The sequence below is a fragment of the Tiliqua scincoides genome, chromosome 2 (assembly GCF_035046505.1).
Source record: "Tiliqua scincoides isolate rTilSci1 chromosome 2, rTilSci1.hap2, whole genome shotgun sequence".
Lineage (NCBI taxonomy): Eukaryota > Metazoa > Chordata > Lepidosauria > Squamata > Scincidae > Tiliqua > Tiliqua scincoides.
The window spans coordinates 143,763,724-143,786,834 of NC_089822.1; the positions used below are offsets into that span (position 1 = coordinate 143,763,724).

The window sequence follows — 23,111 nt, forward strand, 5'->3', positions numbered from 1 at the left end:
CCATTGGGAACGCTGCGGTTCTCCCTGGGGTAAAGGGAAAAATTTCCCCTTGCCCCTGGCTGAGCCACGGTGACCCCCAAACTTGTGTTGGATACAGCGCAGGCCTGCTGACCTGCCTGTTCCAGCCAAAGTTAGGATTGTGCTGCCCGCATAACAAAATTATAGCTAGGAATACCACATTTTTTTCTGGAAAGGTTCTGCACCTTTAGCTGCCAGATGGCAATACGGCATGCAGGAAATTAACAACTTTTTGCAGTGTGGGGATTCCGTGATTGTCTCATTTGTTGCAATTCTGCCTGTCACAAAACTGATGAGGAGAGGTACAGCTAGAAAAAAAAATGTAGCGATCCTAGACAGCATGCCTCCAAACTAGATCTCCACCATCACTCCTGCAATATTTAACAGGCCCTTTCCGGTTGAGAACACCCTCTACATCTCAAGGAGCTGATCAGACTACACCAGCAGTTCCCAAACTTTTAACATTGGGACCCACTTTTTAAAATGAACTCTATTGGGACCCACCTAGCTTTAAGAAACAATTGAAAAAAAAGTTTCATCTTGCCTGCTGCTACTCAAGCCTCTGTTTTCATCCTTTTTACTATGCGGGGGTGCCATTTGGAGCATTTGTTGAGCTCCACATTCATTGGGTCAAGACCATTCTGGTGACCTTGCATTCCCCTTTGCCTGGCCTTCAATAGGAGCTGAGGCACATTTGCCTACTTGCAGGTAAACACACACTTAGTTTCACTTTCTATAGGACTCAGTACATTTGCCTTGTTAGCTATTGGCTTTTAAGTTTCATGACCCACCAACAATCAGGTTGCAACCCACAATTTGGGAAACACTGGGCTAACAAGCCTGATAAGACCTCCCAGTATTATAACTTGCCAGCAGATGAAACCTGAGAAAAGAGTCTTGATAACGAAAAGAAGATCTACTGTTCTGTCCACGCTTACAAGATGGCACTTTCCAGCAAACAGGCACAAGGTTGTCTTGTACAGAGTCTGCCCATAGCAGTAAAAACTCTGGAGTAGCCTGTTTCTCCCCCAATGTTGTTTTTCACAGCACGGAAACTTTGGACACTTCTTGGGCATGCTGTAGTTTTATACCAGCCAAACTTACATTTAGGTGCACTATAATCCTTAAATCAAATAACCACCTTAATATTAAATCTGCAATGCACTGCTTACTTAACAGGGACGCACATACCTAGAGGGAATAAGTTCTAAGTAATTTCCTACAGCATAGGAATGGGCTGTAAAGTTGAAATTATATACACTCCAATTTGTGGAATAAGTTCCATTGAACTTAGTGGAATTGGCTCCTGAATAATCTATGAGATTTAGGGCACAATCCTAACTAGGTCTACTCAGAGGGGCTTACTCTCAGGAAAGTGTGGCTAGGATTGCAGCCTCAGCTACACAAGTCTTCCTTTTAAATATTAATTTAGCATTTTTACTTATCTGCAACTTTTAGGCTTTTACAGATCAAAACACATCTTTCCAAAGAAAAAAGAGCATCTAGCTGGCTTGGAATTTCCCAAATAATGAGGTGGATTTTTCTTCGGGTGCAAGTCTTGAGTTTTAAGAATGAAGGAACTATCCTGAGAGCACTTACAATCCAACGTATTGCCTCCCTGCTGACGCTGTACCTAAAACTTTTGGTAAAGATGGGGCAATTCAGTCCAGGAACACACGCAGAACAAAACATTCCCAAACAGAACCTTCAAACTGAAGCCCTATTTGAACTCATGTTAAGGATTGCACAATGCCTTCCATGACTGTTTGCTCAGTGTCTGTTTACTCCGAAATAACAGGGATCTTTTTTCCTTTGTTTACTGGAATAAAAACCAAATTAGGTGGCGTTAATATTTAACCTTTCTCTTCTGCTTAGGAGGCCAAATGCTGGGTGTGGGCTCATTTGGAAAACCAGTAATCCAGCAGCAGCAATGTTGTCTGTCTCACTCATCCTATGGATAGCTGCTGTAGCCCATGCTGTTCTTACAAGACATGGTAAGCATCTCTGTTGTTGATTTTTAATAAGACAAAACTTGCTGTGGTTTCTTGGGGATTGATAGGTGTATCGTGGCATGAAATTTCTTAGGCAATCAGTTATTTTATTAGATGCATGAAGAAGGCTGTGAATTCCCTTTGCTTCAGTTCTGGAGAACATGTCTACTGTGAACAGATGTCTCCCATCTTTTACATGTGGATTGTCACATGAACCATAGCCACTTATTCAGGCCTCGCCGAATGTGTGGAGGAGGGAGGTTGGACTGCGCCCGCTAACTCTGGCATGTTCAGAGGCAACTGTAATCAGAATTCTCTGTGTGTACAGTTGTACACTTATAGTCTCAACTGCATGACCAGGAACACTGGGTACTTGGAATCCCCAGTTGTTGTACATGCAGACACCTCCATTCACACCTTCCACTTAATGTGCAGAGGTCAGAAGCAGAGCCTGTGAAAATGAACTTGCTTCTACTTTGCATGTGCATTTAATGCACTCTGAAGGTGTGAACAGGTCTACTGTTTTCTTTGATTGCAGATTTGTGTGAGTAATGAAGAAAAGTTAATATGTGCCTGTGACACTCACTTGATCAGTAAGTGACTGGAATATTTTTTACCCAGTTATTTCCCCATAAAACACACAAGACAAGGTGACTTGGAATGAAATCAGTTGGACAAGCCTTCCATCTTATGCTTTGTCAAGGGCTACCCTAAACTCTTACATAACAATACAAAAACTTATAACAGCAGTTGGCAATGTCCAGACTCCACCAAGGCCATCAGAAGAAAATCATCAAAATAGTGGGCAGTCTGATGAAACCCAGTGAAACACTGTAGCGTTCACTCCAACACAGAGCTGAATGTCTCTAGTGCAGCACCTGATACAGCGCACCCCATAGGTAAAACTGTACTATCAGTTGCCATGTCCAGCTGCCTTTCCACTGCTGATACCCTGGCAACCAGGGAACCCATTAGCATAGCCCTTTCAGGCCTGTGCAAGGCTCTTGCACTCTGTGTTGAGATACCCAACATCTCCCCACCATCACCCTGGTTAGCAGCTTTCACAGCTTGGACTTTTTTCAACAGCTTCCATCCCTGCCACTAGATCATGTATTGACACCATTTCCTTATCTTCATCAGAAGAAGAGACCTGTGTAGCTTGGCACCTGGGAGGTGGTGGGTGTGCCTTGCCCCCAGATTTCTGAGCCCACTTATGCACGATGACAAAAGTAGCCTGGAAAAACTGGCTAAGGTGAGCACAACTAACACGCAGTCCTGACTCTATGTTGCTAAACTGCTCCCTTTCCTTTCCGTCCCTTTACCCCTCTCTTCTTTATTTTCTTTTTAATCCAATGCAAAACCTAGTTGGAAAGAAGGAGGGGCAGACAGGCCCAGGACTCAAAACAGCCACTCCACAAAACATGACCTAGCTACACACAGGAGATGCCCCAGTCCCCCAGTGCCCCACTTAGCCTCTTATAACAACGTATTTCCTGTATATTAATTCAGTTGGGCCAGTGAAGAGGGTATTGGCCAAAAAGGGGAGCAATAATAGGGGAAGCCACTGCAGCCAGAACAAGGGGAAAACCCACAAACTAAGCAGTAGACAAACACCTACTCTAGGCAAACAGGGGAGAGGAGGGTGGGTTGGGTTGTGTGAGTTATATTACCTTGGATCCCCTATAAGGGGAGAAGACTCAAAGGAACCCCTACTCCTCCCACGCTGGCAACTCTTGTACCTTTCCCCTTTTTTCTTTTAGCATGCATGCCCTGCTGTGGTTGCCCCAATCGTTAATGTATTTGCTGCTGCTGCTGTTGCTGCTGCTGGAACTGTTGCTGATGAAAAATTGGGTGTCCTACAAAGGTAGGCCCAAGCCAAGCTGGGAAACAGTGTCGTGGCTCTGGTCACATGCTTACCCAGATTCAGTGGCGCAACTAGAGTTTGCGTCCACCAGTGTGGGACGCCAGCATGTCAGCCCTATGATGGACCTCCTTCCATGCAGTGGGTAGGGCAGTGTACTGGGAGGTGGACATGGTGATGTATAAACATGGTGATTTTTGGTGGTGATAACTTTTGATGGAATAGAGATATTTCAACGTGGTTTCTTTCATTGCATTCTGCATGAAATTACACATTGATTGATATATAACATGATGGTATTATTCAAAAATACCAAGATTAAAAATAATTTTGGCCAGTACTGGTGTCACTCCCTCTGTGCACATCACCCAGTGTGGCCCTCACCCTACTGCACCCCCCACGCCCCCTCATCACCCGCACACCCTGCACCCCTCTAGCGACACCACTGCTGAGACTTGAATTGGCTGGGAGGTGACGACATCTCCCCCACCCCTTGTCATTCATCCAAATGTGTTTTGGCCCCATCCCCTACCTCCTGAAGGGAAGAACTAGGCAAGAACACCCCCACCCACATCTGCAGGAGGCGGAGCAACGTTTTGCAGGAGTCTCACAAATCTGCAATCAAAAACAAACTAGCTCCATCACATTTCGTTCACTGAATACGTGGAGGGGACAGCAGGGTTGTGCCCATCACCTGAATAACCCCCAAGTTAAGGAGGTGAGACCTAGAATGCAGACTGTGCATAGTGATGCTTTGTACTCTTATAGCAAAGATCAGGGGTGTCCAAACATTTTGGCAGGAGGGCCACATCATCTCTCTGAAACTGTGTCGGAGGCAGGGAAAAAAAAGAATTAATTTACATTTAAAATTTGAATAAATTTACATAAATGAATTTATTAGAGATGGAACTTATATGAATGAATGAAGGTCTTTCAAAGCAAGGCCAGCCTTTCCTTTGCTGCCACTGCTGCCTCACAGACGTGAAACAGCAAGTAGTGGAGGGAGCCCTTGTCCCACAGTTCAAGTGAGAGGTAAAACAGTTGTCCTAATGCTGAGAGCAGTTGCGTTGGGCCAGCACGGGCTCCAGCAAGACTCCAGAGGGCCAGAGGCTCATTGGAGACTGGGGGCTCCCCAAGGGCCAGATTGGGAGCCCCCAAGGGCCTCATGTGGCCCCCGGGCCAGGGTTTGAGCACTCCTGGCATAGATCAAGCATTCAAAGTCTTTCTCAAGTATTATCTCAAGAATCCTCATAACAGTATGATAAAGTAGACCACTACTATTAATGCCATATTGAGAGAACAGCTGCAATCCTGTACATGCTTACCTGGAAACAAATCTCATTGGACTCACTTCCAAGGAGACATGCAGATTGTGCTGTAACTTGCCTAACAGTCAAATCCTAACCAACGTACCAACACAGTTGCAGCAGTGTCAACAGGGTGAGTGCTTCATCCTGCAGTGGGGGAGGCAGGCACAGAGGCCTCCTCAAGACATGGGAATGTTTGTTCTTTTACCTCTGGGCTGCATAGCGACTACATTGGTGCTGGAAAATTGGATAGGATTGGACGGTTAGAACAGTCTGCTAAATTCATGAGCAAGATGAGCTTTGAAGCAGGGACTTTCTTGCTCATGGATTATTCACTTAACACTTCCATGTTACTGTGGCCTCCCATTATATTTTGTGCACTATGCATGTGAATCCATGGGTTAATAGTTTGGCAATTCAGCAACACCCTCAGACTGGGATGCAAAGGACCTACAGCAGAACTCTTTGATATGCAATATCAGGTCAGCAAAATGAAACAAAGATTGCGCCTCTGTCTCCTTTTGGCTGCATGAGGCAGGGTGGGGAAACTGGCCAGCCAATTGGCTGGCAGGGACAGGGCTGTCTAGTTGTCCCCAGATGGAGTATCCTTTCACTCCACTGTTTGGAAGGTGGATACTTTCTCCCAGTTTGATTCTCTAGTTGCCTTTTGGGGATCAAGTACGCATTTTTTGCTCCTACGTGATTGGTCTGCCGACTGAGGGAGGAGTTGGAGAGCTATTTAGTGAGGGTGGTCAAAACTGGCAGGAATATTGGGGGATGGAGGTTTAAGATCAGGGATGGTGTGCACCCTGTGGCAAGGAAATGGCCACAGGGGGCCTAGGACTGGTCACCTGAGACTGCCCAGTTTGGGAATGCAAGCTGGAGACCGACCTTCAGCCAGAGTTGCTAGCTACCAGCAACCTCAAAGGGACATCTGGCTTGGAATAGGCAGTACAATCCCACTTCTTTGAGCCCTTTTCCAGAGTGCCATGTTGAGAAGCTGCTATTGGCACTGATAATATACTGCTTGGACTTCAAGTGGGATCACTCAAATAAGGGAATAAGACAATACCTGGCTGTCTTCCCCAAGTGAGGTGTTCACACTAAAGGGGGGTGATGTATTTGAGAAACTTAGGATTCACTGCAGTGTATGAATGAATGGCTATATGTAATACTTAATAAATTGTGGCCCCATTTTCACTCCAAGCACCTTATCTTGTGTGTGCATTGGGGTTTATGCTGACAAAGAGGCCATTGCCTAGGAAAGGACATTTTATAATATTTACCAGGTAGCTTTTACAAAACTATATTGTCTTTCAGGTTTTTTGCTCATACAGACTTAACACTGCTTCTCTTCTACAATTTGCCTCTTAAGTAGAATTAATACTCCAACAATCAATATATGATGAGGAAGTGGAATCTTGGGGGCTTTGGAAAAAGTAGATTTGAAATTAATACTGACCTGATTTAATTTCTCTAGTTTTAGAAAACATTTGTAAAATTTGCAATCAGATTTGCAAAGGGGATTTTGTCAATCCAGAGTTCATTAGGCTGTAGTTCTTTGGTAGTTACTGGCTGCTTAGTTTTTGCTAAGAGAGGTAAGTTAACTATTTTGGCATCATCCTTCTTTTTGCAAGGGAAAGCATGAGCAATACAATGCTTTGTTAAAGACACAATTGAGTTGAATGATGAAAGCAAAATCAAACTGAAATAAAGGAATGAAAGTAAGGGCCAAACAACACATTACAAGAAATGTGCCATTTGGCCTTGTTGCCCCACCATGAGTCCAGCCTGGGTGGCATGGCTGTGCACTCTGATGCCGGGAGGTGGGTGAGCACTCTGGCTCCCCAGGGCAAGGACAAGGCTGTCCTGCAGCCAAGGCTGTCACCATTGTTATGATCTCACTAGGTGACCTTAGGTAAGCCACTCTCAGCTTCAGATGCAATCTAGGGAGAATAATATTTACAAAACAATCCTATGGGTATCTACTCAGAAATAAGTCCCATTGATCTACTCCCAGGAAAGTGTGTATAGCATTGTATCCCACTCACTTTACAGTTTTATTGCAAGAATGACAGCAACATGTGACATGCTCTGCATACTCCTAAAGTGCTATATATATATGCCAAATACTGTCGCTTGAAAAACGGCAACGCATAGCTTCTCATGCCTCTGATGTTTTCTAGCCTGTCCCAGACCACCTGAAATATTGTTGGCTACTGTTGACATAGTCAAGCAAGAATACAATCCAGGAGATGAAATTACATACACCTGTAACCCCGGCTATGTTCCTCAGAGTGGTAGCAGGAGTTATAGATGCCCTTTATCTGGCAAATGGCCTTTGGTTACACTCCGCTGTATACGTAAGTACATTCTTCCTCCTTCGGTTTACTTCACTGACTGTTTATTTGTCCATGGTAGTCACACCCTCCCTATAATTTCAAGAAATTCACAGTGTGACTTTCAGTGAAATACAGAATAAAACTATTTTTTTTAATCATCATAAAACAAAGGATACAACATAGTAACATGGCAGAATAACAGCACAATCCTATCTTTCACTGGAACAGGCAAGCCAGGAAGCTTGCACTGTATGCAGTGCAAGATAGGGCTGCAAAGTGGCTCAGCTGAAGGTAAGGGGAAACTCTTCCCTTTACCCCCCAGATAAACCACTGGAGCCCCTATGGGTCTCCTTGGATTTGCACCACCTCTTGAGGAGCTTTGCTCCACCAGATCCTCCGTGTTGGGCTGGCCTCCTGACATGGAGGCTGTTGAATCTACACCAATCTTTGGGTTGCCATAGAATTGAGTAGCCCCATTGTGGGGCTACTCACTTTACCCAGGGGAAGGGGATGAAAGTCCTCTTCTCCTAAGGAGCTGCTGGCGGCTGTCTGGAGCTCGAAAACGGTGATAGCCCCATGCGTTGGAAAGCTCAGGATTGGGCTGGTAAACATCACCACTACCCTTCATTAAAGCTAAGCCCAGGCAAATGAAACAGTTTGAAATTATCATGTGAAATTCCACAGAATAGGCTCCGGGGACTGTCTTCAGGAAGGGAATTCCACAAGAGGAGCACGCCACAGAAAAGGTCACTGATCGCTGTTGTTTTTTCTCTGATCACTATTCACCTACCCTGTGCGGGTGAGATACCTGGAAATCTGAAGGTGTTCTTAATGACTAGGTATGATAGGAATGGATGGGCATTTAGATATCCAGGTCCCAAGCCATAAAAGGCTTGAAAGGCCCAAATCAGCACTTTGAATTGTACCTGAAAAGCATGGGAAACCAGTGAAGAAGTTCCTTGCTCCAGCCCAGGAGGGTTGCAAATGTGCCATAAGGCATGTTTGTACCTCCTTGGGAGCCAGCAAGGCCAGCACACCTGCGGAGGCTGACACAACCCTCCATGCTGACGGAGGGATCGAGCCTTGCGTCAGCCCAGCTGGCCCAATGCAAGGCTTTGGGGTGGACGGGGCAAGGCGGGGAGGAGGCAAGAGGGAGGTGTTCCTGGGCGGTGGGGAGGGCAGGTGTTGGGTGGCCCTATGGGCGGGCAGGGAGTGGGAGGAAGGGCTGGGACCCAGCAGTTATGTTGGATCCCAACCCCCGTTCCTGGGGAGGTCGGAGCGGCTTGAAGCCGCTCCACTCTCCTCAGACTTGTGCCACCTCAGGAGGTGGCGCAAGTCCAAGGAGACCCATTGGGGCCAGGGTGCCTTACCTGAAGATAAGGGGAAAAGTTTCCCCTTACCTCTGGCTAAGCCGATTCTGGCCCCTATCCTGTGTTGGATACAGCAAAAAAACATAAGAACAGCCCCGCTGGATCAGGCCATAGTCCAGTGGTACTCAAACTTTTCCGACCAGTGGCTCCCTTGACCCCTGTGGCTGTTGGCCATGACTCCCCATCATGTTCCTGAGGGTTGAAAGTGACATCATTAAACAGGAAGTGGCCAGAAATATTAACTATATTAATATTAATTATATTATTCATATCATTAATTAAGTGCAGATCTTAAAAATATGTTATTAATACACAGCAATATACATGCTTTATAAATGATCAGCTGCTGATCACTGTTGGAGACAGGATGCTGGAGTAGGTAGATTTTGTCTGGTCCGGAAAGACTCATTTTTTAAAACTTTGTAAGCATACCAATAGAATTGTTTTATCAAATGAACTTTGTGAACAACCAGTCTGACCAACATTACACATACACACACCCTTGTGGACCCCAATCCAACTAGTCATTTCTCCCATTCTCCTTGGATAGGATTGAACCCTTTATTAATCAAATTAAATTAAATTTTTCCAGCAGCTGGTGGGGAAAACAAAAATAGACCATGAAAATATATCAGAGCTGATAAGGAAGCTGATTTGTCTCCTATACTAGGAGATGCACAGCTCAAGCCTATGCATGCCTACTCAGAAGTAAGTCCAATTAGAGTCAATGGGGCTTACTCCCAGGAAAGTGTGGATAGGATTGGGCTGGGAATCACTTCATCAATGGCTGATAAGCATTGAATGGCTTCAAATAGCAAGATTCATCACTTTAAAAATACAGCCTCTTCAGTCAAACAACAAGATTAATAAATCACGTTATAAACTGTTCCCTTTTTCTTCTCTTGGCCAAGTAAATTGTGTGCTTGTCTCTCCCCTCCTCCCTTTGCCAATTGCATGGAAACAACTTTAAGGGGGAGGAAAGCAGGAAGGTTTGGATATCAAAAGAGGGAAGTAGAAGAGGAAGGGGTTGAAAAGAGAGATTTCACTTTGATGAGAAGCGATCCCAGGCTGGGAACTCGGAACCAACCAGACAAGGATCAAGGAGGGTTTCTTTCTGATGGTCAGTGAGGGCTAAGGACTGCAAGCTGAGCATGCTTGGTACTTGCCAGGTGGGGGTTGGAGTCGAAGAGCTTTGGAAACAACATGCAGCGAACACAGAAGGTGGCAGCCTTGGAGTGGAGAGAGAAGAGGGCGGGGTGGCAGCAGCCACTCTTGCAGCTGAGCAACTCCCCTTTCTTCTGCTTTAAAAAAGCGCAGATGACGGGCAGAAGATGGGGCTCCTATTCTGCTCATGGGTGTGACTGTATCACTTCGAGAGGACATCCCGCGCCTCTCCTTTGAGTTCCTGGCGCCTCCCTAAGGAACCGCGCCTCACAGTTTGAATAACACTGCCATAGTCTCATCCAGTCCAGCTTCTTGTATCTCACAGTTGCCCACCAAATGTCTCAGGGAGTACACAAGATAACAAGAGACCAGCATCCTGGTGCCCTCCCTTGTATCTGGCATTCTGACATAGCCCATTTCTAAAATCAGGAGGTTGCACATTCACATCCTGGCTTGTAACTCATGATGAATTTTTCCTCCAGAAAAGTGTCCAATCCCCTTTTAAAGGCATTTAGGCCAGTTACCATCACCACATTCTGTGGTAAGGAGTTCCACAGACTAACTACACACTGAGTGGAGGAATATTTTCTTTTGTCTGTCCTAACTCTCCCAATACTCAATTTTAGAGGATGTCCCCCGGTTCTGGTATTGTGTGAGAGGGAAAAGAGAATCTCTCTATTCACTCTATCCTTCCCAGGCATAATTTTGTATGTCTTTTGGCTTGCCTGTTCCAGCGCAGGGTAGGATTGCGTCCATAACCTACTAAATTAAGAGCCACCAAGCTTGGTGGTTTGGTGTATTGCTGGGGTGGGCATACATTTTGGCAGGAGGGCCAGATCATCTCTTTGACACTGTGTTGGGGGCTGGGAAAAAAGAATTAATTTACATTTCAAATTTGAATAAATTTATATAAATGAATACATTAGAGACTGAACTTATATGAATGAATGAATTTTACTGAACTTATTTATAAACTATAATGCAGGCATGTGGAACCACATGAGAACTATGAACTATTTGCCACTCACCTGCTGCTCAGTGAAAACATACAGACAAAGCCAGAAACACATGGAGACATTAGTTGTTCAGAGGCAATGGGTGGGAGGCATTAAAATAATGCCAAAGGAAAAGCAGAAAACACATGGAAACTATCAGAGGCCTTGCTCTAACATGGCCTGCTGCTCACGTCTGGCGGTCACAACTAGCAGTGGTGGGCCAGCATGGGCTCCGACAGACTCCAATGGGCCAAAGGTTCATTGGAGACTGGGGGCTTCCTGCAGGCCAGATTGGGGGTCCCCAAGGGCTGCAAGTGGCCCGCGGGCCAGGTTTTGCCTACTCCAGGGTTTGCCCATGAAGTGTATTACATTTTCACATGTACCCTAAGGAGGTAGTCAAAAACAATACTAGAATCCCTGCTTTCCGCTTGGTTTATTTTTGTATGTGGAAATGGTCCCTGTCTAAGGAGGTAGTCAAAAACAATACTAGAATCCCTGCTTTCCGCTTGGTTTATTTTTGTATGTGGAAATGGTCCCTGTCTAAGGAGGTAGTCAAAAACAATACTAGAATCCCTGCTTTCCGCTTGGTTTATTTTTGTATGTGGAAATGGTCCCTGTCTTTAGAAATTTTAGTGCCAAAAATCTTACAGTGACCTCAGCACCTCCTCTACTTTGCCAATATATTATGGCAGTGGCTCCCAAACTGTGAGTTGTGGCTCCCCATGGGGTGGGGGGCATGGAAACCACCCAGGGGAGCCACAGAATCATTGTGCAAAACCTGCCACCCTATACAATGTTTAGAATTGTAGCCCTAATGGGGAGCCACAGCCCAGTAAGTCGGGGGAGATGCCAGTCAAAAATGTTTGGGAACTCACTGTATTAGGGGAATTAGGGTATTGCCATTGGGTGATACTATCTAATTTGAACACAGATGATAAGCATCTCTTGCCTGTACTGAAAGTATCTGGATATCAATTACAAGTTCAATGTTTTATAGTAAAACCCATATATAATGGGTATATAATGGTTCAAAACCACCATAATGGCATTAATTTGATCTGCTACAAGATGAAGCATAGACAGAAATCTCAATAATCAGAAACAACTATTATTATTGCAATTTTGTTTAGCAGGTACATGTAGGGCTGCACTTGTCACCTTCTAAAGTCCAATAACCAGCAGGAACAATGGCTAAAGCTTTTCATGCAACAGTGGGGGAAGCCATACTCTTGATTTCTGCCCATCATGCATCTGTTAAAAGTAAATTTTGAGAAATATTTTACTATGACAATATTTAAAGGCAAGGATAATAGAGGATCACTGATAGTATATAGTGTGTCCTGTACATACAAAACTGGACTACTGCAAACTCACAGTTTTGAATGATTACATTACCTAGCATGGCACTTGATTTAGGTTAGCTATCCAAATGCCCTTCATCTTAGGACTGATAGATGCAAACAGCCACTGTGCCAGTGATGTAAATTTCTCCCTATGGTGGCTTCTTCCAGGCCCAGGGTATTCTGTTGGAGCAAACTACCATGCCAACAAAACCTTTTGTCAATGTGTCAATTCAAACCCCCCAATATGTACATTTTCAGTAATTGTAATGACAAGAGACTTCTCTGCATGGCAGGTTGCTTATCATGGATCACTTCTCCATGGAAGAATGTATGGCAGTTATGATCCAATCCTATCTCCTCCCCTCCCACTGATGCAGCCATGGCAAAAAGGGGTGCATTGTATCCAGTGGGGTGTGTGTGGAGGTTTTGGAAGGGGAAGGGGAAGGGAAAGGGAAAGGCTCTATAAATCTCCTGCCCTGCAATAGGTGTCCTTGAACTTGCACCAGTGATTTTGCTGGTGTAAATCCCAGGAGAGATAAGGGGCAGGGGAGTATAAGGGGCTGTCGGAGGGGACGGACTCTGGCATGCGCCATTGCACCAGATCCATCACCTCCCACAGCCTCCTTGCCCTACTCCCTCCCCACTCAGTTTTGCCCTGGCTTACCTGCTCCCATGGGCAGCCAGTGCCCCAATAATGCACATAGAAAGGCTCTGGCCTTCCCCCTGGCACTCCAGCAGTGTGTGCAGCTAGAGTGCACTTTACAGCTGGCTTTACAGCAGCCAGTGTGGGCAGAACACTAGTTCTGACAGCAGGGCATCTGGACTGCCCATCATTGAGTACAGCAACTGAATATAGTCTCCAAATGGCCACCAAAGTGAGTGCCATTGGTTCCCCAAGTGACCATTGTGATACAAAATGTGCAGTGGATCTTTGGAATACTTGATTATTTCAGCACTGGAATTGTTTCATGTTTATCTGCAATTAAAAACATTACCTTATATTCAAACAGCAAAGAAATGTTCCTACCCTGGACCCTTGTATAACGGACAAATACATGGAACAGACCTCCGCTATCCAAGTGTTGTCAGTTTTTCATGTGACCCTGGGTAAGTTGTGTGTTTTCATACAGTTGAAATGGACCATTAATTTTCTACAGATCTTTTTGATATGTACTCTATGGAGTGTAAATATCTACATACAATCTGAATCAATTGTAATAAATATGAATGGGACACAAGATACAGACAAGCGATTGTGTATTGTCTCTGATACACTTTTGTTCAGCTTATTTGCCATTATATGATTATGACTGTGTTGTATTTTAAAGAAGGCAAGCTTCTAGCTCTTAGGCTCCTATTAACCCATTTTTGCCTTTGGTCTCTGCTGTGTATATACAATGTTGGGCAGAAATGGCTTAATAGTGTTTAGAAAAACAAATTGTGCTCAAAATCACATTACAGCAGATATCTATTTCCAAATGCCAACAAGCCTGGCAAAAGTTGCTGTATCAACTCCCAAGGATGAGAAGAGATTACTCTGAGGTCATCTGTTGGTAGCAGAGGATGTCACATGACAAAATTAGGGTTTAGAATACCTTTAAGACCACCCAAAGCATGCTTCTGAGTATACATCAGCTTTACTGATATGGCTAAACAATGAATCACTTCACCATAGTTCTATTCCACAGCACTCCAGTAACATACAAAATGTCTCTTCATGTGGTTGGACTCTGTTGGTTATTCCTATGCCAACAAAACCTACTCAGACAAAACCTTTCCAGTACATTACTGGAATGGGCATCACTGAGCAATATGGCCAGATCATAATGATTGACTTTTTACATATGGAAGACAACTATGCAAGATTGATTTGATAGAAACCATGCTGTTGGCTGAAGACATAAAATGGCCTAAACATTTCCATTACCAGAACTGGCCTTGTGCTTCCAGAGAAGACACCTCCAAAGCTCAGGGAGCTGCAAGAAAAGCTTCTAACCATTGCTCCCAAGGGAGAAGACTTGCAAAAAAGTACAGAATAATGCATGCCTAAAGGAGTGGTTTGGACTGAAGCTGAAACAGAGTGCAGAATGAATGAGAAGACAATACAATTAATGGGAGGATGTAGCTATGTGCAAGGCTAACAGATGTCATGTTTAAAATTTAATGTTTAAATTTTTTTAATTCAATGTTTAATTGAAAATGTTTAATTTTTTGTACTATGACACTACTATTGTATTGTATGTATAAAGGCTTCTGTGTGAGAATGCAAGTAGGAAAAGCCCTACAGGAGTTCAGTCGCCTCTTACGACAAGTACAGCCAAACTGAGGGCCTATTCTTATCCCCAGCCCTCAGGGGATAGATGGGTAGATGGGACTCGTTAGCCTCAGCCACCGGGTAGATGGGACTCGTTAGCCTCATCTGAGAGAAGGAAAACTCTGATCCCAAACCTCCACTGCCTTTTGGCTACAGCCAGTTATGGAAAAAGCTTCAGGAGTCAACCTCGAGGCAAAATCCGGAGCCCAAGTCCCTGAGGCAGTTCATGGCTGAACACAGTCACGTTCTGGCAACTCCTGTGATGTCACTGGAACCAACTGTATTGGCTTCTGCCTTTCCATTGGACCATTTCAGAGACGTGGAGAGGGGGGATTGGCTGCATGGGTAACAGTCTATCCTCCATATCTACTTTACCCAGGCTTCGCGCACTGGAGAGGACACTCTGTTCCAGAACACTATTCAGAGCACGATACCATAGTCTTCCAAGACTGAAGGATGCCAACAAGAACAGGAGTTAAACAAGCAGAAGATTCTTTGCTTTTTTCTTTCCTCATCTTCAACACTGTTGAAGGCAGTGGATGCCTCATCATCTATTGAAAATGAATGTCTTCAAGTCATTCCCCTAAAGCAGCATTTTTCACCGTTTGTTCCCTGCGGTACCATTTCACATGTCCACCTATTGGAAGTACCACTGGAAGTAACTGGCAATGATGTAATCACCAGTTACTTCCAGATTGGTAGATCAGATGCAATGTGATAACACTGATAAGAGGTTCAGGGCAGGTGGGAGGGTTTTCTGGAGCTTGTGAAAAGTGCATGCTGGAGCCTAGTGAGCCTAGCCTCCTACTGCTGCTTGTCACGTTGCATTGCTGGTCTCGCTGCCAGGTGACGGGGGTCTAGGGGTCCTATGTGTACCACAGACACCATCTCAAGTATCACTGGTGGTATGAGTACCATGGTTAAGAAAGTTATAATAGAGTACCATGGCCCTAAAGTTATAATAGAAAGGGATCAATAAACAGTAATTCTGACAGGGAAAAAGTTAGTAGTGGGTCGACTTTTGCCAATAAAACCTTCCAGGAATGTACAGATATGAAAGAAACAAGATGAACTGCCTGTCCTGCCAATTATATCTATGAACTAAACCTCATTCAGAATGTATGCAAATTGAGCCAGCTGAAATTCCATTACCCTACAGCTGACCAAATGCCAACACAGCCAGTTTAACAACTCCCAAGAAACCATTTCTAGGGTCATCCAAAATAAAACCTGTATTCTTATTTATACCTGTCCACAGTATTAATCAATCATAATAAACATCATGGTTCCAGTCCAAATCAGTTAACCAAAAAGATAGAGAAATAACTAAGCAGTATACTCAAGGAGTGACTTGCTATTGTTATGCTATTGTTGTGCATCTTGGTGGACATCTGACAGGATTACTGAGTTTCATTCAGCTAGAGATATCAGTTTCCTTCCAGGGTGTGTGATTGTGAGGGAAGAAGGGGGAATATACAACCAAGAGTCTGAGCTTGACCCAAGTGGGAATGAGGCCTGCAGGCCAGTGTGTTCTGGGAGAATAGTTCATTTTGCCTGCTGGCATCCATATATGAAGGCCTGTTCCTGATATCAAAGTAGCATAACCAGAAATACAATAAAATGGGGGGATTTTCCCGTAACAGGATTTCTGACAAGCTCTAGTACAAATATTTTCAAACTACTATTACATCAATGTTTTAATTCTCAGGTTTATTCTTAAAGGCGCTAAAACCAGCCAATGCCTGGCAGATGGACAATGGAGTGAAGAGCTACCTGAATGCCAACGTATGTGTGAAAAGTTATTTGTATGTATGTTAAGATGCTTGGCAGTGGAACTGACTTCCTTCCTAACATATTCCTTCCTATAATATTTGTTAGGAGGTTTACATACCTGCTGGAATGACGAAATTCTGTATGCATATAAGTGAAAACCTCTTGATTAAGTTAAATGTTGTAATACAGGTAGAGGTGTTTGAAAACGGTGTTATTTATTTGATTCAGAAGTAAGCCCAATGACTATCATTCACTGATGGGATATCAAAAAGGAATTTATCTAGGTGCAAAAAATGCAAGTTTTTTATGTACTGAATTTTTACCCTGCTTTTTTCCCCATAAGGAAACCCAAAGTGGCTTACAGAAAATCAATTAAAGCAATTACAATATACCCTAAAAAATCCTAAAACATTAAAACAACCTTAAAACAATTAACACAAAACCAACAGCAGACACCTTATAAGAGAGGTAGAACTCCATTTATAAAATCCAGATGACCTTGTTAAAAAGGGCATGAACTCAGAAGACTTGTTTATAAAGAAACATCTTCAGAACCCACTGGCAGGCCTCTAAGGAGGGAGCAGCTTGTAGATTGAGAGGGAGGGTATTTTATAAGGTTGGTGCCACTACTGAGAAGGCCCTATTTCTTGCTTCTGACCCTACCACCTCCATAGACAACGACACCTACAAAAGGGCCTTCTCTGATGACCTGAGGGAACAAGCTGGATTGTATAGAAATAGGTAGTTTCTCATATCCTGGCCCCAAACTGTATAAGGGCTTTAAAGGTCAAAACCAGCACCTTGAATTGGTTCTGGAAATGAATTGGCAGCCAGTACAGCTGCCAGAGCAGTGGCCTGATACAACTGAACCACCTACCTCCAGCGATCACACAGGCTGCCACAATTTGCACTGATTGCAGTTTCTGAACTGTCTTCAAGGTCAGCCCCATGTAGAGCATGTTACAATAATCTAACCTTGATGTCACCAAGGCATGGATCACAGGTTTAGTTACTAGTACGTAATTTACTAGTATGTAATAAGAACATCTGTTTTTCATTTGAATTTGGCCTCTTTCACTTTCAGCTTTGAGATTGTAAATAGATTTTAAAGGGATGTTATCATGAGCCAGTTGATATCTAGGGTTTAAGTCAACAGCAACAGCAGATGCTTTGCCTTGGAAATATATGGACCAACATAGCTACCTTTGGCATTTGCTGGACTTCAACCAAACATCTGAGCAAGAAGGCTCAACCTGGGAATGAAAAAAATCAATTGGGGGCTAGATTACAGTTTGGAATAAACCTCCAAGTTTGGTATACATTTGCTGTATTCTGTCCTTCTATACCTATGAAATCCTTAAGAGGAGGATTATATGATCTGTTCTATGATGTTTGGTAGCCAACACAATTGATGTTAATAAATTGTGTGGCTAGAAAACATCAATATGTTTCATTTTGGTAAATATTCCTTCATAGTGCTACTGTATGCATTCCACAAAAGGCACACATTTATATTCTTAGCCAAATATACAGGCATAAGTGTACAGTTTTTACATTGTATGAAATAAAAGTGCTCTGTTTTTCCAGCTGTGATTTGTCCTCCGCCTCCGGTTTCTGAATTTGGAGTCCTTTCTTATCGTAGACTTTCACCTGGAAACACATCTGTCTTCCAAGATATAATCAAATTTGATTGTTTATTGCCCTTTGCACTGTTTGGAAAAGAAATCGCTACTTGTCTGGCCAATGGGAGCTGGAGCAATATACCAACATGCAAATGTAAGTTCAGTATTGCTATTTTAAAAGATTGCTTAGAACACATTTGTGGGGGGGGGGGGGGAGTTGCTTCTGAAACTTTCCCTTAAGGTAATGCTATTTTCTTGAGATCAGGGCTCTCTCTCTCTCTCTCTCTCTCTCTCTCTCTTTTGGAATCAGAACACAAAGTCCTTGATGTAGCATACATGTTGTACCCTTGCATCATAATTTCTACTCAACATTTTTTCCCCCCAATTCAGCTGTGGAATGCGCTTATCCAGAAGGCATAGAAAATGGATTCATAAACTTCGCTCTTCGCAGCACTTATCGCTATGCAGATCATGTGACCTATGGCTGTAATCCTAGATATGTGATGGATGGAGCTATGGAATCCCGGTGTGAAAAAACAGGCCGCTGGTCACCAAAACCAATATGCAGAGGTAGAACTCAGCATCTGCAAGCAAACACTGACTTGCATTTTTATAAAAAGTACAAGATTTTGTATAGATTTCTCCCCGTTTCAGGCAATCACAAAAGTCACCCAGGTGTATAACAATGAGTTTGAATCTTGAATATGAATCTTGTTTAAAAAAAAAAAATTCACATGCTTTTGCTGTGCTGCATACAAATCCATCCAGTGTCCGCTCATAATCATTGGGCTATCTGGAATACAGATAATACCCCATGATAGCTGTTGATGTATGTTGCTATGTGCATTTCCCTTTACTGTACCTGTTTCACGGTGCAAAGTAAAAACATTACAGCTTGAAAACTATTTACAGCAAACACAAGTCCCACTGCCTTCAATGAGACTTACAGACCAATCCTATTCCCCACCAGTCCATAGCATGCAGCACTGCTGACAGAGCATGTGATGAATGCTATGGGGGGGGGGCAGGCAACCAGACAGCTGGGAGAGGTAAATAAAAGTATTTTTTGCTTACTGCCTGATAGTCCATCTGGTTGCCAATGGGTCTCCTTTTGTTAGCATAAGTCCAAAGTGATCAGGGGTGTTGGAGGGGGAAAACAAGGATAGCATCCTGGCATATGCTGCCACTGCCAGGATCCATGCATTCCCACCCTTGAACTGCCCCACCTCCACTTTACCTATATGGGTGAGGTGTTGCCAACAGGTGTGGCGTGGCAGAGTGGGGCCTCTGGCTGTTTGCACCAGCAGTCCCAAAGTGCAGTGTAGTGGGACATCTTTTATGAGACTGCAGTAGTGCTTATGGTGGCAGACTGGGGGCGCAATCCTAACTAAGACTTGGGCCGGTCCAAGTCCCTTGGGCTGGCCCAGGAGGGTCGGAAACATGCCATAAAGCACATTTGCACCTCCATGGGAAGAAGCTGCGTTGGCTGACAGAAGCCTCTATGGCGGCTTCCCCGCAGCTACTTGTGTTGGCGCACCTGTGCCGACACAAGCGGCAAAGGTAGGTGTGTGGGGGCTGGGAGGAGGAGGGACAGAGGCATTCCTGGGCGGGGGAAGGGCAGGTGATGGGTGGCCCTGGGGGCAGGCGCGGGGAGCCAGAGGCAGGGCTGGGACCAGGCAGTTATGCCAGATCCTAACCTGTCCTTGGGGAGAACGGAGCGGCTTCAAGCCGCTCCACTCTCCTCTGACTTGCGCCACCTCCAGAAGTGGTACAGGTCCGAAGAGACCTAATGGGAACGGCAGCCCTTACCCAGGGGTAAGGGGAAGAGCTTCCCCTTGCCTCTGGCTGAGCCGCTGCTGCCAACGAACCTGCGTTGGATGCAGCGCAAGCCTCCTGGCTTACCTGCTCCAGCACAGGTTTGGATTGCTCTGTGGGAGTTCCACCACTGTATGTAGCCCATAGGATTGGGTCATTGATTGCATTAACTGCATTAATTGCATTGATTGCATTAACTTTTAAAATGAATGAGTACATTTATTACTCATGGGTGTGATTGCACAGTTGTCAGTGCTAAAGAATAGGATGCTATCACTTCATGCTTGTGGTTCACTAATTAAGGACATTAAGGGGGGCAGAGCACTTTCACAATGCAGATGATACATCATCATCATCATCATCATCATCATACATGTATTTATATACCGCCTTTCTTGGTCGTCACATTTCTCCTCAGACTTTATTGAAGGTGGTTTACATGGGCAGGCTGTTCTAAATCCCCATAGGGATTTTTACAATCGAAGAAAGGTTCTATCTTTCAAGAACCACAACATTTCAGATGGATCTTTTTGATCTGGTATCACATTCTGGTATCACACATGAAAAAGATTTTTAGTTAAGAGGCTGGTGTGAAAAACACACACAATGAAAATGCATTTGTCCCAGAGACTTTCTGTATGATCCTTGTAGAACCTAATGATAGGACTCTTGATTGTTTAACTATTTACATCTTTCCACTTCACAGCACCATGCACAATGCCAGTTAAGAGAGCTACAGTGCTGTACAATGAGCAGAAAATCAAGGTACAAGACCATCTCCAGGAAGGAATACAGCATGCTGAGACTATTTGGTTTTTCTGCAAAAACAAAGAACAGCAATGTAGTTATACTGTACCTGCTCAATGTATAGATGGCAATCTCACAGCCCCTGCCTGTTTCAAAGGTATGATAAAGCTTTTCTACTTTGGTAAACAGAACACCTGAAGTGACTTTTTCCCACATGAAGTTGAAGCCAAACTAGTTGAAGGGCAGCCCAATCTTAAGTTTCCCTAGTGCCCAAGGCCCCAGTGGCACCAAAATGGCTACTGCTGAATCCAGTAGGGCCAGGGAAGCAGCCTCAGGTCTCCTCAGGGTAAAGGAACAAACATTCCCTTAGCTATGTCAACCTGTGGCAGCCCCAATGGGTCTACTTGGATCTGCACCTGCCTTTGAGCCGGCAAAGAACCAAGGAGACTTGTGTCAGGTCTCCTGGCTCAGGAGGGGAGATAGGATAGAGTGGCAGAGTCTCCCAGGCCCAATGCTGCACTCCCTCCACCCAGTTCTGCCTCCTCCCTGTCTTCCCTCGCCCTTCCTGCCCCCAAAACCTGTAGCGCTGACCAGTGGTGACATTCACAGCTGCCTGTGCCTCAGCGGCAGTCATGCTGCTGCTGCTGACAGCAAATTGCCTTATGGCACTTTTGCGACAGCTGAAGCGGGCAGTAGCAGTGTACCACTGACCCTGACACCAACAGGATTGGGCCCTAAGGTCCCAATTCTATTGTGGCCATGCGCTGCTGGAACCTGCATTTCAGTAGTGTAAGGCCCTTTATGGTAGTACGAAAGGCAGGCTGCTTTTGTGTGCTTCTGCACTACTATCACAAATGGGCAGTGGTGTGGCACGCACAACAGCAGCTCCAGAGGCCTCCACCAGTGCCAGTACGTTGGTGGCAGAGGAGTGTTGTAGGCAGGAAGGGAGAGAGCAGGGATGAATCTTGGCAACACTAGCATGCACTAGGTCCTATCCCCTCTTTCCCAGTCACCCTGCAAACCTTTTCTCTCCTCAGTCACACGCCATTGAAATGGCTGCTGTACAGATTGCGCAGAGCCACAGGTGTTCAGTGATATTTTTATTTATCTCCTGCTGATGCTGTCTCATTGCCCTTCCCCCCCATTAGATGCAGTGTGTTCTCGTAGTGTGGCTGCATAAGCGCCAATGGGGGAAAGAACAGGGTGGGAGGTGGCAGGAGGGGGGTTGATTTGGGTAACAATGGCACACACTGGATCCTATCCCCTCTTTTCCAAATTTCCCTGCCCCTCCATAAGTCGGAGGCTTATGGGAAATAGTTCCCCTTTCTTTTCCCAGACCCGCTGATCCAGCCCTGCCTCCCCCCACCCGGATACAGCATGTGCCTTTTTGGCATGGCAGCATTGGATTGGGCTCTTATTGTACTAAAATTCCCCTTCCTCATTGTTTATGTCATATGTCTGCAACTGTAGCATATTCTGAGAAATTTTACTGGAATCTATTAATCTTGTTTTAAACAGAACGTGGGTGGTTTGCTACCTTGGTGAAGACAGATGTAGCAGACCTGACACCATGTTAGAACTGAGATTGAACCAAAGAGGATATCTTCAAGTCATTAGGCTAAAAAGAGATGGCTATTAATGGAGCAGAGTCCTTCTACACCATACCCATACCCTTCTACACCATACCCATACATTGGAAATGGCCATTTAGTGGCAATCAATCATGTTTGCTTTTAAGCTTCTCAGAATTTTGCTAATTTTTTTCTCATGTTCTTTTTAAAGATACATATTCTACATACAAACAAACTGGCCAGTGTGTGACAAGCACACGCCACTGAAAGATTCACAGTAATATACGAGCACCTATTTCATCTGCAGGTTTAAATTTACTTTGAATATTGTGTAAAATACTTGAATGTTTAAGCAATTATGATTTCAATACAAATGCTGGTTGACCTTAAATTCTTTTTATTATTTTACAACTAAGAATATTGCTAAATTGGGAAAGCATCCAGAAATATGAATGTGAAATGACATGCAATATCACAAAATACTCTTTGGTTGATGGAGCAGAACAACCTTCACTGTCTGCCATATTGATACAAGTGATTTTATAAACTAATTCCCAAGTATCTTGAACTCTGCTTACCCTGCCAACTACAGCTCATTCATTCTACTTACTAATTTCCAAGATAGATTTATTAACTTAAAACACTATCCCCCCCCAATGGATATCATACAAAATGTTGATATTTTTGTAATTATTATCTTTTGGCAAGAAGAATAAAAACTATTACCCCAAGACTTTGAAGCTGTGAAATGAATTTTATGACTTGCATTTCAAACATGAAAGCTTTGTGCAGAAAACCTGAAATATTGTACTGTGTCTAGGAGTGTTTCCAAGAGCTTCTTATGATGAATGAAGCCTGTCTTTCTCTTTATAGACAAC

At 44.2% G+C, this 23,111-nt stretch overlaps 1 protein-coding gene across 1 annotated transcript; it reads left to right on the forward strand.

Moving 5' to 3' along the window:
• Positions 1-1,948: 1,948 nt before the first annotated feature.
• Positions 1,949-22,373, forward strand: APOH (apolipoprotein H). The gene is made up of 8 exons (XM_066617810.1): positions 1,949-2,012; positions 7,364-7,540; positions 13,402-13,498; positions 16,414-16,490; positions 18,066-18,254; positions 18,491-18,670; positions 20,622-20,819; positions 22,181-22,373. The coding sequence occupies exons 1-8, from the start codon at positions 1,949-1,951 to the stop codon at positions 22,237-22,239; spliced, it is 1,041 nt and encodes a 346-aa protein (XP_066473907.1). The 3' UTR covers positions 22,240-22,373.
• Positions 22,374-23,111: the final 738 nt, after the last annotated feature.

Excerpts from the sequence above, each read along its gene's own strand:
- APOH (XM_066617810.1), top strand. The coding sequence starts at position 1,949 with ATGTTGTCTGTCTCACTCATCCTATGGATAGCTGCTGTAGCCCATGCT. Across the intron at positions 2,013-7,363 it reads TGCTGTTCTTACAAGACATG|CCTGTCCCAGACCACCTGAA; the intron begins GTAAGCATCTCT and ends GATGTTTTCTAG. Across the intron at positions 16,491-18,065 it reads AGAGCTACCTGAATGCCAAC|CTGTGATTTGTCCTCCGCCT; the intron begins GTATGTGTGAAA and ends CTGTTTTTCCAG.